At 38.9% G+C, this 14,031-nt stretch overlaps 1 protein-coding gene across 2 annotated transcripts; it reads left to right on the forward strand.

The window, feature by feature from the left end:
- Positions 5,191 to 11,570, forward strand: LOC18779457 (cytosolic 5'-nucleotidase 3). 2 transcript variants are annotated; one of them, XM_020556152.1, is made up of 10 exons: positions 5,191 to 5,337; positions 5,424 to 5,562; positions 5,859 to 5,919; positions 6,019 to 6,151; positions 6,377 to 6,500; positions 6,754 to 6,810; positions 6,910 to 7,006; positions 7,635 to 7,845; positions 9,951 to 10,011; positions 10,975 to 11,570. In XM_020556152.1, exons 1-10 carry the CDS (start codon positions 5,258 to 5,260, stop codon positions 10,984 to 10,986), a joined length of 975 nt encoding a protein of 324 aa, XP_020411741.1. In that variant the 5' UTR covers positions 5,191 to 5,257; the 3' UTR covers positions 10,987 to 11,570. The 2 variants fall into 2 exon arrangements, with proteins under 2 accessions (XP_020411741.1, XP_007211875.2); XM_007211813.2 differs by lacking the exon at positions 10,975 to 11,570 and adding an exon at positions 10,354 to 10,790.

A 14,031-nucleotide genomic window follows, 5' to 3' on the forward strand; every position in this document is an offset into this window, starting at 1 on the left:
TCAAACAAATTCTTCTGCATGACTAGGTTCCCGCACTCACGCTCAGTCTCTGATAGCTGCGCCCTCACCCACTCAACTTCGTCTTCTTGCTCCTTGGAGATAGGGCCCCACTTCACTGAACCTGCATCAAGAGTTAAAAACTACTTAGCCATTTACACTGGCACAGAGGAAGTACAGAACCAAAAATAGGAGCCAAAACAACACAATCAGGCATTGGACAATCTTAAGGGATGGGGCAAGGACCTATAGACTGGAAGTGGGTAGGAATGTGCTGGACAACGCTCTTCCCTGGAGGACATTCCCAGTCCCCATAGGCCAAGCACCACCTGTTCCTCCAGGACTTTTGCGTTGTGGGCTTGTGTCCAATAAAATAGCCCCTCTCCTTCGCCTTTAGGCAATTGGCCTGTACCCAGCCAAAATTCCCCTGTTGCTTCGAAATCGAGTACAGGTACATGAACTGCTCAAACGTTGGCTCCCCTAACCCAGCCAACCACCAGGCGATATACACCCCATGAAGAAGAATCCAAAAGTTGGGATTATACTGCCCCGGTGCATACCCCAACTTGGCCAACATCATCTGAACCCACGGATGAAACGGTAGTCTGAAACCATGCCGATACATATCTGTAAAAATCATCACGGAGCCATCCGAGGGATATCTGACTACATCAGCCTCCGTGGGTAACCTCAAGCCCACATAGGCTGGCACACAAAAATCTGTTCGTAGCTGGGCCAATTTCGCTTCTGTAAGTGTATTCCGCCTCGGCAACGGGACACCAACCCGGATGTCTAATCCCTCTGACACCGAAGCCACTGCTATACCCACAGACCCTGATGGTGATGCCTGGTTGCTCGAACCCACTTCTTGCGTCTGAGGCAAGGCTAGAACCCGATTTGCTATAGCCTCTAACTCTATATAATTTCTCTGCATCTCCCTATATGCAGCCGACCCAGAGTCTCCCGATGGCTCAGCCCTCTCACCCCCAGGCCCTATCATCCTACTTTCTATGGTTCCTTCCACCATACCCTCTGTCTCTGAACTTTCCTCTTCAGAACATATATATTGACTCGGCTCTTGACTCTCAGTATCATCCCCGCCGAAGGCAGGGGGGTCAAGACTTTCCCTATCAGAACTTTCAGACATCTACAAATATGGAAAAACAAGAAAAAGGAACTAAATGCACATGCAGAGAGGATCGAACCACAACAACAAAAATTTGCCAAATCTTCATGCCAGGCAAGAATTCTACATGTTCATACATATGTTCAACATGTTCATCATGTTCATGCTCATATTCAATGTGTTCTTCCTAACCTTCAACATGTTCATGCAAAACAAGACATTTCAATTCAAAAGTTCTAGCGAAATAAGGTCTAACCTTGTTCGTACCACCACGTACAAGTCGCCGGAAATCACCTCCGCCACAAGCACCACCACAAAACCTTCGCCGGAAATCTCTTCTCCTCCTCCTCAAATTCTCACAATTTTCTCAACTCAAGCCAAGTGTGATGCCTTCACCACCCAAGTTCCTATTAAATAGCCAACTAAGGGTACCACGCCTCGTTTCACGAGCAAACCCTAGCACCCTTTCATATTCCCTCCTAAATCCCTTGTACCTACACACAATTTGAAATTCAATTTTCAAATATACAAGCAAGAAACATAAACAATTGTGAGAAATTTAGGGGCCTTGCCGAACGGCAAGGCCCGTGCAAACACAAAATGGAGCCCTCAAAATTCCAAGTTTGCTAGCCTACCTCATAGGCCCAATCCTACTACAAGGCTAAGCCTAAATCGATCAAGACACCCAAGCCGTTACTACCACATATTATAGATGGGCTTGCCGAACGGCAAGGCCCGGAAAAAAACAAATGGGAGACTCACCTTTTCGGCCACAATACTCTACACACCCAGCTATTTTTCGATCCAAGCTCACAACGGCCCAACGGCGCCAAGGCCCCTACCGAACGGCAAGAGCTGTTGCAACTTCAACTTGATCTCGGCTGCCCCTTTGCCGAAACACCAAGCCCTGCCGAAGCACAGCTGCACCGCCAAGGTCCTCTTGCCGAAGCTGCTGCACCTGCTGAACCTGCAGAACCTGCCCAGAACAGTATTGCCGAAGCTGCTGAACCTGCCCAGAGACACCTGCCAGCCGAGGCCAAGTAACTTGCCGAACGGCAAGATCAGTCGGCTGCAATTTCACCCACTCGGACAGCAGCAGCCTGCCACAACCGCGCCGAAACCCTGCCAGCCACCTGCTGCCGAAGCACCTCCCCGCTGCACAGCCTAGCTGCTGCCTTGCCGAAGGCTCTAATCCCGTGCTGCTGTCTTGCCGAAACAGCTGCACAGCCTTGCTGCCGCCTTGCCGAAACAACTCCCAATCAACTGGCCGAACGGCAAGGTCTAGCCACACCCGTGTGCCAGCAGCAAAATCCCTCCCACCCAACTTGCCGAACGGCAAGACCTAGCAAACTCCAAGATCTTTCTACTCCAAAACTTGGCCTCACCCTTGCTCGCAACTACCTGCCGAAGGAGACTTCCCCTTGCATGACTACTCACTCAAACCTTGCTCAACTTTATACCTCACTCAAACCTGCCGAACGGCAAGAGCAACTAGATGATATTTTTACTCCTCACAATTCCAAACCCTAGCCCTTACACTTGCCAAAGCCCAGCTACTACTTTGAGCCCTTACCCTTGGCTGGCCTCAAGTACATGCCGAAGCCCACTTTGAGCCCAATCCCAGCCCCTTGCCGAAGACCCAATCCAAAATGGCCTAGCTCCCAAGCCATCCAACAACACAAAAACAATTGTGGCTAGACCCTTGCCGAACGGCAAGGGCCATGAAATTTTTGCGGAGAGGGCCAAAATTTCCAAATGGCCCGGCCATTCAAAAAAAAAAAAAAAAAAAAAAGGGAGCTAGACCCTTGCCGAACGGCAAGGGCCATGGAGCATTTGTGGGGAAGTCCAAAATTTCCAGATGGCCCGGCCATTTCAAAAAAAAAAAAAAAAAAAAAAAAAAAAAAAAAAAAGGGAGCTAGACCCTTGCCGAACGGCAAGGGCCATGGACACATTGTGGAAGAATCCGTTTCTCTCCAAAATTTTCAAAGGACCCGGCTCCTTCGAAGGCCTTGCTCCCCTAGGGACCCAGCTCCCATCCTATCTGCAACATGCCCAAGTACCCAGGTACCCAGCTACCATGTGTTGACGCAACTCCTAGCTTGCCAACTTGGGGGACTAGGGAGTGCCCTGCGGCTCCCAATGAAGCTGGAATGCTCGGTTACAATTACAAAAACTCACAAGTTCCCAACCCAGAAGTTACTTCTCGACCGCGAACTTGGGGGACTACTGTTTACACCATAATGAACCGAGCAGACCCAGCATCAAAGCGACTAGCACCAAGGCAGCCACGCCTTCTCCCATGCCGAAGGAAGACATACTTCCGAGGTGCCAGACACCTGCCGAAGCTCTCAGCTGCCAAACCTAATCTCCGGGACACGTGTCGCCACCACAACGGCTTGCACAAAGTCCCACATTGGAACTTTGTGCAAAGCTCCCACTTTCACTTCCCTATAAATAGGGAACAGTACCCAGGTAAAAGAGGAACTACTCTCCCACTTTTACTGTTACTCTGCCAGAATTACTACTCGTAACTGACTTAGGCATCGGAGAGCCTTCGGCCGGCACCACACCGGTGTCCGAAGCTTGACGATCGCTTCTCCTCTTTTTACCTTCTACAGGTCTCTCACCAACCCATTTCACCAAGGGCCTCAGCCCTCTTCTCTGCTGAAGACTCAGCACATCTAATCACTAAGTTGGACTCAATATTGGCCGGGCCATTTTGAGCATCAACAAGCTGTATCAAACTGGAATTATAAAATGGATTTACATTTACTTGTAAAGTTGAAGGATTAGCAAAAGGAATTACTACTTTTTCTGTCAAATTTGTCCAAATTGATAAATTGATGATGATGTGAATAGGTTAGTGGCCAAAAGATCCTCATGAGTTTTTAGTATTATTAAGGAGAAAGGCAGAGAGTGTATGCTTTTTTCCATCCAGTTTTCCACTATGAGTTAGCTAACAATGATTTTGCATACAAGAACTTAAACTATATATCTGTATTGTTGGTGTGGCATCTTGCCACTACATCTTCATTTTCTTTTCTAAAATAAATTGAACAAAAAAAAAGAAATTTGATAATTAGTGTTCTTGGATTTAGATTCTAGGTGATCTAGGTTCTTTGTGATTTTAATGAGTAAAACACTGTTTAGTGTTGACTTGGTTTTGATGTTTGGTACTGTTTGGATTCTTTATAGTACTTATTATGCAAATGAAATGATGTAGTTGTTAACTTCCAATAAGTGGTATGAATAGTTGTTATACTATTCATACCCTGCAATTGAGGATTTCTATGACATAGTATTAACAGTGTACTTCTATGACATAGTATTAACAGATTTTTCAGTAACAAACCATGCTCTATATTTTGCTCTATATATAGCTATGCACTTGAAGTTTATGATATGCATAATGTGATTTTTACTAGGAAGATAGTTTTATGACGTAGTATTAACAGTATACTTCTATGACATAGTATTAACAGATTTTCAGTAATAAACCATGCTCTATATTTTGCTCTATATATAGCTGTGCACTTGAAGTTTATGATATGCATAATGTGATTTTTACTAGGAAGATAGTTCTATGACATAGTATTAACAGTGCATTTTTTTTTTCTTGTAGAGGTATTTCCTTTTGCCTTTGCTATTCTTTCTGATGAAACTGTGGACAATTGGAGGTGGTTTCTGCAAAGGATATCGGATGTCTTGCTGGGCTTTTTTGGGTTTTTTTTTGTGAGTTTTTTTGTATGAAATGATATTAACAATATACTTCTATGAAATGGTATTAACAATATACTTCTATGACATGAGATTAAGAATGTGCTTGTATGATATGGTATTAGCAATGCACTTCGGGCTTGCTGGGCTTGTTTTAAGTTAATAAATGGTAGTCATGCAATTTCTAGGAACTTCAACACTCATTTTTTATGTAATAAATGGTTTTTAAGTACATTACATGTGGGATTTTTAATATTTTTTAATTATTTATAATTTCAGTCCCAATTTTGAGTGTACTACTAAAACTCCCAAAATATTATTTACTGCTCATCCAGAAACAGAAACAGAAACAGTGATAAGTGTGTGATTTTTTGGTAACCAAATAAACAAGAATCTGATATACAAACACACTCTCAAATGAGTTATCGTCTCCACAGCATCCTCCTCGGCACCACCATACGCACCCATCGCTCCATTCCACCCCACCTAATTTGCAGGTTCCTCGCATGCCAAATCTCTTGGCCTCTACGTGTTTGTTTATATGCTTATTTATACAGTTTTGGGTTCTGCATTTTGTTTGCAGGGCTTGGTTTTGTAGCGGTAGATTCAGAAACCAGACCCACATGGAAAGCCATGCTTCTTGTGAGGCCGTTGTGGGTGACTCTGAGCTCTTGGTTAAAAAAATGGCTACTATTTGTAATGCCGGTCCCGCCAAACTCCAGGTTGCCCACCTACATTCCCTTTGTTTTTTTCTTTTTCAATTCTTGTGCAGCATATGTTTGATACCCAATTCTTTATTTTTCTTCGACCAGAAAAAGATTCATTATTTTTCTTATTTAAAGTTTTTTGGGTTTTTTAGGTTGGAAATTTTTGCTCAAATTTTGTGTGTTGTGTTTTAAATAGCGACAAAGTAAGATAATTGAGAGCAGTTTTCTTCCATTGAATTTTTTTTTTTTTTTGAATGTGAAGATTCCATTGTTGTTTCTAGAGGGAATTTGTTTATGTAATTTCATGTCAGGTAATAGCAGATTTTGATGCCACACTAACAAAGTACCAGGTCAATGGTTGTCGGGGACAAAGTAAGTGTTTTGTGGTCTTTGAACTTTATTCTCTGTTATCACTATCAATTTGAAAGATTTATTTATTTTATTTTTTATATTCATTGATAACAAGAGTAGGCAGTCATGGTCTTGTGCAACAGGAGGATACGGAATATGATAAGAAAAGGCAGGAATTATATGAACATTATCATCCGTTAGAATTCTCCCCAACAATTCCAATTGAAGAGAAAGCTAAGCTTATGGAAGAATGGTATTTCGCCTACTTAATTGAATCTTAAGGACACTGCCAGGGATTGAATCAAAATGAATTCTTGTGTTGTTATATGCTTCTGGGTAGCCTCTGTTAGTCTATTTTTTATTACGATAGTTCATGTTCATATGGAGCTATAACAATGTTACCTCAGTCCAAGGAGCTATAAACCTTAGTCCAATAATTGGATTTCAGATCACATTAATACTGATTGCATGGATACAGGTGGACAAAAACTCATGGTCTCTTAATTGAGGGAGGCCTTACCTATGATGGAATAAGGCAATCTGTCGCTGACTCCACAATTGCTTTTAGGGAGGGTGTTGTTGAACTATTTGAGTTTTTGGAGGTAAGTTTAATTTTGCTGCAATAATTATGTGAGTAACTGGCTACATATGTGTCCTGGGATAGAAAGAATCCATTGAAGATTTTGATCTGTTTAATGTTTGACTTTATTCGTAATTTGGTCATTTGTTCTCTGATGCAACGTCCTAAAACTAACTCAGTGTAATTTTTTTCCTTCCTTTTTTAAGTGGAAAACAGAGAAAAACTTATTTTCATTAAGCTATATCATTACTGTTTCCCTCCACCCACTTTTGCAGGAAAGAGACATTCCCATTCTTATATTTTCTGCTGGACTTGCTGATATCATAGAGGAGGTTAGTTAAGTTTTGTGGCCATATTTCTTGCCATTTTAAATTTCTAGGTCTATTTTGCAACTTTCTTTGCATTAGTGCCTTTTCTTCTCATTGTTCCAGGTCCTTAGGCAGAAGATTCACAGACTTTTCAAAAATGTGAAGATAGTCTCAAATCGGATGGTATTCGATAATAACGGTCACCTTGTATCTTTTCAAGGTATCCACTAATGCTGAATTGTTTTCACACTATAAAGAGAAATTATAAAGATAGTGTCCTACTATGCTATATCAGAAACAAGTTGTTCTGAAGAAAATATGTTTTGTGTTTATTTAAAACTTGTTTGTTTGTTTTGTTTGTTTTTTGGTCCAGTGTCAAGGCTGACAATATGGGTAGGCATCCCCTCTCCAAACCTTAGCTGGTTCAAAACCTAGGACTTGAAACACATCCTTGCATTTATAAGAGGGCTGGCTTATGCTACTTTGCTACTAGGCTCTAAGGCCATTGGAAAATGGCACTAACGTACAATTTCCACTTTTCTTGTATCTTTCATTTGTTTAAATAACTTTATCATTTTTTCCTCGACACAAAAAAGTGATGTATGCAAATAGAAGTAATTATTTGGTGGAGTTTTGTTTTAATTCCGGTGAGTTATTTCGGTATTAAATGAAAGCTGGGTACTTCATAAGTTAATGGTGCCTGTGCACTCTTATATGGTAATTTTGTCCCAATATTTTTTTTGGTTTGGTTCAAGCCCCTTACTACTATGAGTTCCATTCTTGACAACGCGGTAGTATATGTTCGTACTCTGATTTTTTATTTTTATTTTTTTTACTTGATTTTACAGGGAAGACGATTCATAGTCTGAATAAAAATGAGCACGCTCTGGATATGGCTGCTCCCCTTCACGATCGATTAGGTGATAATATAGATGCGCCTACTTATGAGAATGCCTCGGTCAAGACGAGAAGAAATGTGCTGCTTCTGGGTGATCACATTGGTGACCTGGGAATGTCTGATGGCTTGAACTATGAGAACAGAATTTCTGCGGGATTTCTGTAAGTTATAATTTATTGTATTGCATACTTAATATATATCATAGAATTGACAAGTTATGAATCTAAGAGTAACTTTTTTCATAATTCAGTACTCGTGTTAACTTATCTTTCAAGCAACTTCTTCAATAGCAAGTAGAATGCGAAATGGATATCTCTTGGCAATATATTCTTCATTTCAGAATATATTGTTCTAAATCTGCATAGAATTTGGAGTAAAACTGTATTTAATTAGTTACTTGTGAAACATTATTGTCAATGCTTATGAGTTCAGGCTGTTTCCAAAGTGCTGTATAGCTAAACACTAATGTCATAAATATTCTTTAAATTTTGATTTCTGTAATCCCAATATTAAGAACTGTTTTACTGGAGTCATTTGATGTTCTATATCCTGCTTCTGCACTGCATCATGTTTTAAATTCCCTGGCATGGATGCTTCATTTCCAAACGTTTTGTTGTTCTAAAATTTAATATGCTTGCTATTGAGAAGCAGTTCCGTTTTCTACGTTTTTCTTATATGTTTTAGCAACTCTACCATAGTCAGTTTAGATGGTTTAAAAAGGGGGAAAAGGGCAAATTCTTTACATATTCATGGTCACATTTTGTTAAATATAAACAGCGCAAATGTTATGCTTGTTCACCTTTTGTCACATTATAAACAGGGCAAGTGAGATGCACACTCACACAATAATCCTATATTCCGCATTTGTTTTCCTTTGTTTGTTTTCTTTTGTTTCTTATCTTTACGTAATGGTATTTTTAATTAAAGTCGCAATTAAAAGCCTGAAATAGATTTTTTTTGTGGTCAGTCAGGTACAGTTTAAACATTTAAATATATATATGAGATGACTGAATGTAAAACTTTTCATACTTTAGCAGAACAGGAAACATAATAAACAGGGTTAGTTGTAAGGATTAATATGCTATCAACATTAAATATGAGTGGCTTGCTTGAAGAGAAAGTCAAACTGGTATGGTGGATCAAAACCTGGTTAACCCGGGGGATTATCCATTTTTCGGTTTTCAAGAGATGGGTTTTTCAACAATCCTTTACAGCATATAATTTCAGTTTTTTGACATTTTAGCCCATTCCAACTGGCTCACTTTTACAGTAGAGTACACGAAAGCCATATTTTTCTGGTTTTAATCGTGTTAATTTATTCTTTCAAATCCAAAAAGTTTTAATTTACCTGGCCTTGGGTCGTTTTTGTTTTTTTTTTTTTTTGGTTAACAAAATATTAGGCCCCCCTTGTAAAATTTCGGGTTCCGCCCTTGTTGTTACATAATCCTCATTTTCTAATTCTCACGGTTGTTACATGAATAATATAGTTCAAGAAGTAAGGGGAACTGATTTTTCAATAACTGTGAAGAAAAAATATATATTTAAAAAACAAAAGAGCATCGATATAATATTGGACTCATAAATTGTTCAAAAGTAGCATTGAAAGGGATGACTTGGATGACCAAGTGACTGAAATGGTAAGGCAAGGAAAGAGGGAATTATGATGAATTAACCCATTAAAGAAAGATAGAGCCAAGTATTTGGAGATACTAGTTCATTTGGTTTGATGATGCAAGAACATCTAGATGGCTTTCCAAGATTAAGTGGGGCCAGTTGCCAACATGGCTTGCGGTTCTTGTTAGCTTGGGAATTTACTTTGTTTTTTTATTTGTCTTGTTCGATTATTCTGTTTTGTTTAGTCTGCTTGATCATGGTAGTTAGCTTTGTATCTTTTATTTTATTTCATGATGGGTCTTTCTTATCTTAGTTATGTTCTGCATTGCCTGCAAAATGCAGTTTTTAGTTCTGTGGAAAAGTAAGCCGGATGATAGCTATTTTGGCCAAACTAAGTGCCACCTCTATTTTACTTTTAGAACTTATAATATTGTTACATTGCAACCAACAATTAGAGGCAGCTGAATTTGTTCATTAAGTGCCCAAGAAGTTAAAGTTAATTGTTTTATTTTAATGGAAAGATAATGAACAAATAAGTTACATTTGCACATCCCCATAGTTTATTTTTCAAATCTGATAAACTAGCCAGACAAAGAGTTACGATGATCCATAAATTGATTTAGTTGCTGAACCATGTTAACTGCTGTTCCAGGAATGACAATGTTGAGAATTCTCTTGATAGCTACCGCAAAGCCTTTGACGTTGTTTACCTGGTGAGTTGAATGCCTTGAAAGGTTGTGTGGTTGCTTTGACTATTTTTGGTTTCCATAGGATTAATGAGGTTACTATGCTTGTATGTTTATCTATTTGGCATTGTTAGATTATCTTTGTCCTTGGATAGTTGACCTGTTCATCATTCAAACCCTGAACAATTCATTGTCTTTGGCCAAAGCTGACAGGATTTCCTACTTACTAAATATTTTGATAATGAATTATCTAAAGAGGGAAATATAGCAGGAGCGTTTGAAAAAATTTGAAGATGTGGGAATAAAATGTGAGTATTACTAGGATAGAACTAGATGACGATACTTAACTTGTTGCATGGCCTCTTGCAGAATGATGCACCCATGTGGGGAGTTGTAAAGCTTGTTTCACAACTCTGTCCAAGTGAGGGTCATTGAGTTGTAAATCTCTTACTATTAAATACTTGGAAGCTCATTCGCCAAAAATAAATCCTTCGGAGCTCCTGTCTGCTTTCTTTGATTAGCATCCATAGATAGATTTGGTAAAGTGTTCCTTTCATCGGCAAAAGGTTTTCCAACATGTGGCCGCTTTTCTTCTTTTCCTAGGAATAGAAGAAATATATTTGATTGTTGGTCAATTTTAGACAACAAGAAGCATATTTCTATAATCTTTCGCTCTCTTGATGTTCTAAGCTCTGCATTGGGAGCTAACATCTGTATATCTGCACTACTTTTGAGCTGAAACATTTGTCCACAAAATGCATGCCTCTGGAGCTTAAAGAAAATGGATATACCAAAGAATTCAAGGACATGTTAAAATTTCCGTCAATTTCTTTAATGGAGCCACCACGTGCCCCTCATGTGGAGGGGCAATTTTGTCGGCCCAAAGCCCCACACAAAAGCTCATCTCTACCTCTTCTCCATGGCGCAAATTTGCCCATTTTGAAGCATATTAGGATTAGTGCTCTTAAAATTTTAATGAAATTTGTCTAGGTTTTCGATTGAGTGCAACAAGAGGGTGCAAAAAGACTAGCAAAACTTCAATCGGTTGTTGTTTTCGTAAAGAAGCAACAACGATGGTGAAGAATAGAGGTGGCGTCAATGGAGGCTTCAATAATTCAGGTGAACTCAAAATCTTTAACGGTTCAGTTTTCTATGCGTATTGGAAATTCATCAAGTTCTGTGAATCAAAGACAAATTGGGGTGCAAGATCAATGAATCCAAGACCAACTCTTAATATGCAAATGGGAGGTGCAAGTTCATATTGGAGTTACCATTAGGCCTCCACTATCGAGGCAAATGGGAGGTTCAAGAGCCCGATGGAACCCACCCGTAAAAGCAACAAATAAGAAAATTTCCAAGTCAACTGAAATTGCTTGTCGGCCAATATTTTGTGAACTGAAGTTGGCCTTTACTGTAGTTTAATAGTTTAGTTGTTGGCCAATATTTTGTGAACTTTCTTCCTTTGCTATACTGTAACAGGCCTTGAATTCTTCTTCTGTTATCAGCCGTGCTTTTTTTTTTTTTCTGCAAGTGTAAGACCCTGTTTTGGGTATAATGCAATCAGATTTGACCCACAAAAAAAAAAAACACACCCAAATGTTCATTGTGAAAGAGCAATCAGATTCAACCATCATAATAGAAAAATACTAAATTCTTGGTTTTTTATTTTATAGAAAAATACTTCATTAGAAAAGCCCCACAAAGGCCAAAGGAGGAAAACAAGACAAAAATAAACGATCGTGCATAAATACAAAACAGAACCACTAGGCGATGACAACTAAAGCCAAAGCCAAAGAAAACCATAACTAAAAATACTTCATTAGAAAATGGATATACCGAAAAATTTGGATGTTAAATTTTCATCACTCATGTTGAATTGATTGTAGTGTTACAGTTTGAAATATGGAGGACTAAGAAATAGCAAGGGAAACAGTACTTATGCTTTGGCATACTGCTACATTTTTTCGTACTAGGTACTTGAAATTCTTCTAGTGCGTAAGCTTTTTGGCTGAAGTGTTGCTCTGGAAGCATACAACTTATTTTGGCCCCCTTGATTTGAGTTCTTTTGTCTTTTAGTGAAATAATTTCGGAATGATATATTTATTTATAGTTTTAATTTCGTCACTTTTGACCATATAGTGTCATATTTATTGCAATTCAAGGACATGTTAAAATTTCCGTCAATTTCTTTAATGGAGCCACCACGTGCCCCTCACATGGAGGGGCAATTTTGTCAGCCCAAAGCCCCATGTAAAAGCTCGTCCCTACCTCTTCTCCAGGACGCGCGAATTTGCCCATTTTGAAGCATATTAGGATTAGGGATCTAAAAAATTTAGTAAAATTCATCTAGGTTTTCGATTGAGTGCAACAAGAGGGTGCGAAAAGACTAGCAGAACTTCAATCGGTTGTTGTTTCCGTAAAAAAGCAACAACGATGGTGAAGAAGAGAGGTGAAGTCAATGAAGGCTTCAATAATTCAGGTGAACTCAAAATCTTTGAAGGTTCGGTTTTCTATTCGAAATTATTTTCAACTTTTATTCGACTTTTCAATGCATATAAGTGGGTTCCAACTCTTTTGTTTATTCCATTCTTTTGTAGCCTTGTTTTATAGTTTTTTTTTTTTTTTGTTCCAATAGCCTTGTTTTGTTCTGTAACTTTGGGTTTGGAAAGTTATTGCTTTGTTGCTTTGACAGTTACTATTTGAGATGGTGGTTGAAAATTTTATAAAATATTGTGTACGTATTGGGAGTGGTCCCATGCATGTTTGAACCAGTAGAAAAGCCTTTAGGAAACACAAAGGTCCTCTATTTGCATAAAGCAAAGCAATATGCATGCCATTTGTTATTTAATAGCTTTGAATGCTTTGATTCACATAAAGTAAAGCAATATTTTCAATCTCATAGCGTTGATTTTTCACATGCTGGCCCTCCAGAATTTCCTTATATCAGAGATTTGATGAGGTTCCAGATGAATATTTTGATGATTTTTTCAATCAAGCTTCACAAATTTCCGACAAGAAGTGGGTAATGACAACGTGGGAACAATAGAGGTGCCTGTGTATGGACGTCGTATTGGCAATGAAGATAGGATAGAGGTACCTGTCAATGTTGATGATGAAGAGGATAGAGAAGAAGACTGACGCTGATGGTGGGAGGAGAGTAAGAGATCTTCAAGACAGTGGTGATGAATCAGATAAAGAAATATATGAAAGTGATAATCATGCTGCCACTTCAAGACTAACTCCTCTTACACCCACTCACCCATTCATCAAGTTCTGTGAATCAAAGACAAATTGGGGTGCAAGATCAATGAATCCAAGACCAACTCTTAATATGCAAATGAGAGGTGCAAGTTCATATTGGAGTGAGCATTAGGCCTCCACTATCGAGGCAAATGGGAGGTTCAAGAGCCTGATGGAACCCACCAGAAAAAGCAACAAATAAGAAAATTTCCAAGTCAAATGAAATTGCTTGTCGGCCAATATTTTGTGAACTGAAGTTGGCCTTGACTGTAGTTTAATAGTTTCTAGTTGTTGGCCAATATTTTGTGAACTTTCTTCTTTTGCTATACTGTTACAGGCCTTGAATTCTTCTTTTGTTATCAGCCATCACGCTTTTTTTTCTGCGAGTGTAAGACCCTGTTTTGGGTATAATGCAACCAGATTTGACCAAAAAAGAAAAATACACACTCAAATGTTCATTGTGAAATAACAATCATAATAGAAAAATACTAAATTCTTGGGTTTTTTTTTTTTAATTTTATAGAAAGATATTTCATTAGAAAAGCCCCAGAAAGGCCAAAGGAGGAAACAAGACAAAAATAAACGATTGTGCATAAATACAAAACAGAACCACCAGGCGATAGCAACTAAAGCCAAAGCCAAAGAAAACCATAACTAAAAATACATGACACCAACAAACCATAACTAAAAATACATGACACCAACAAAGCCCTCCAACCATCGAAACAATAACTGTTTGGTTTTACACTTTTGTACTTCATTTTCAAAGGAGCCACTATCTCCTTCAATTGCTTAGTTGCTATAGTT

Source organism: Prunus persica, chromosome G2, assembly GCF_000346465.2.
Source record: "Prunus persica cultivar Lovell chromosome G2, Prunus_persica_NCBIv2, whole genome shotgun sequence".
NCBI classification, from domain to species: Eukaryota; Viridiplantae; Streptophyta; class Magnoliopsida; order Rosales; family Rosaceae; genus Prunus; species Prunus persica.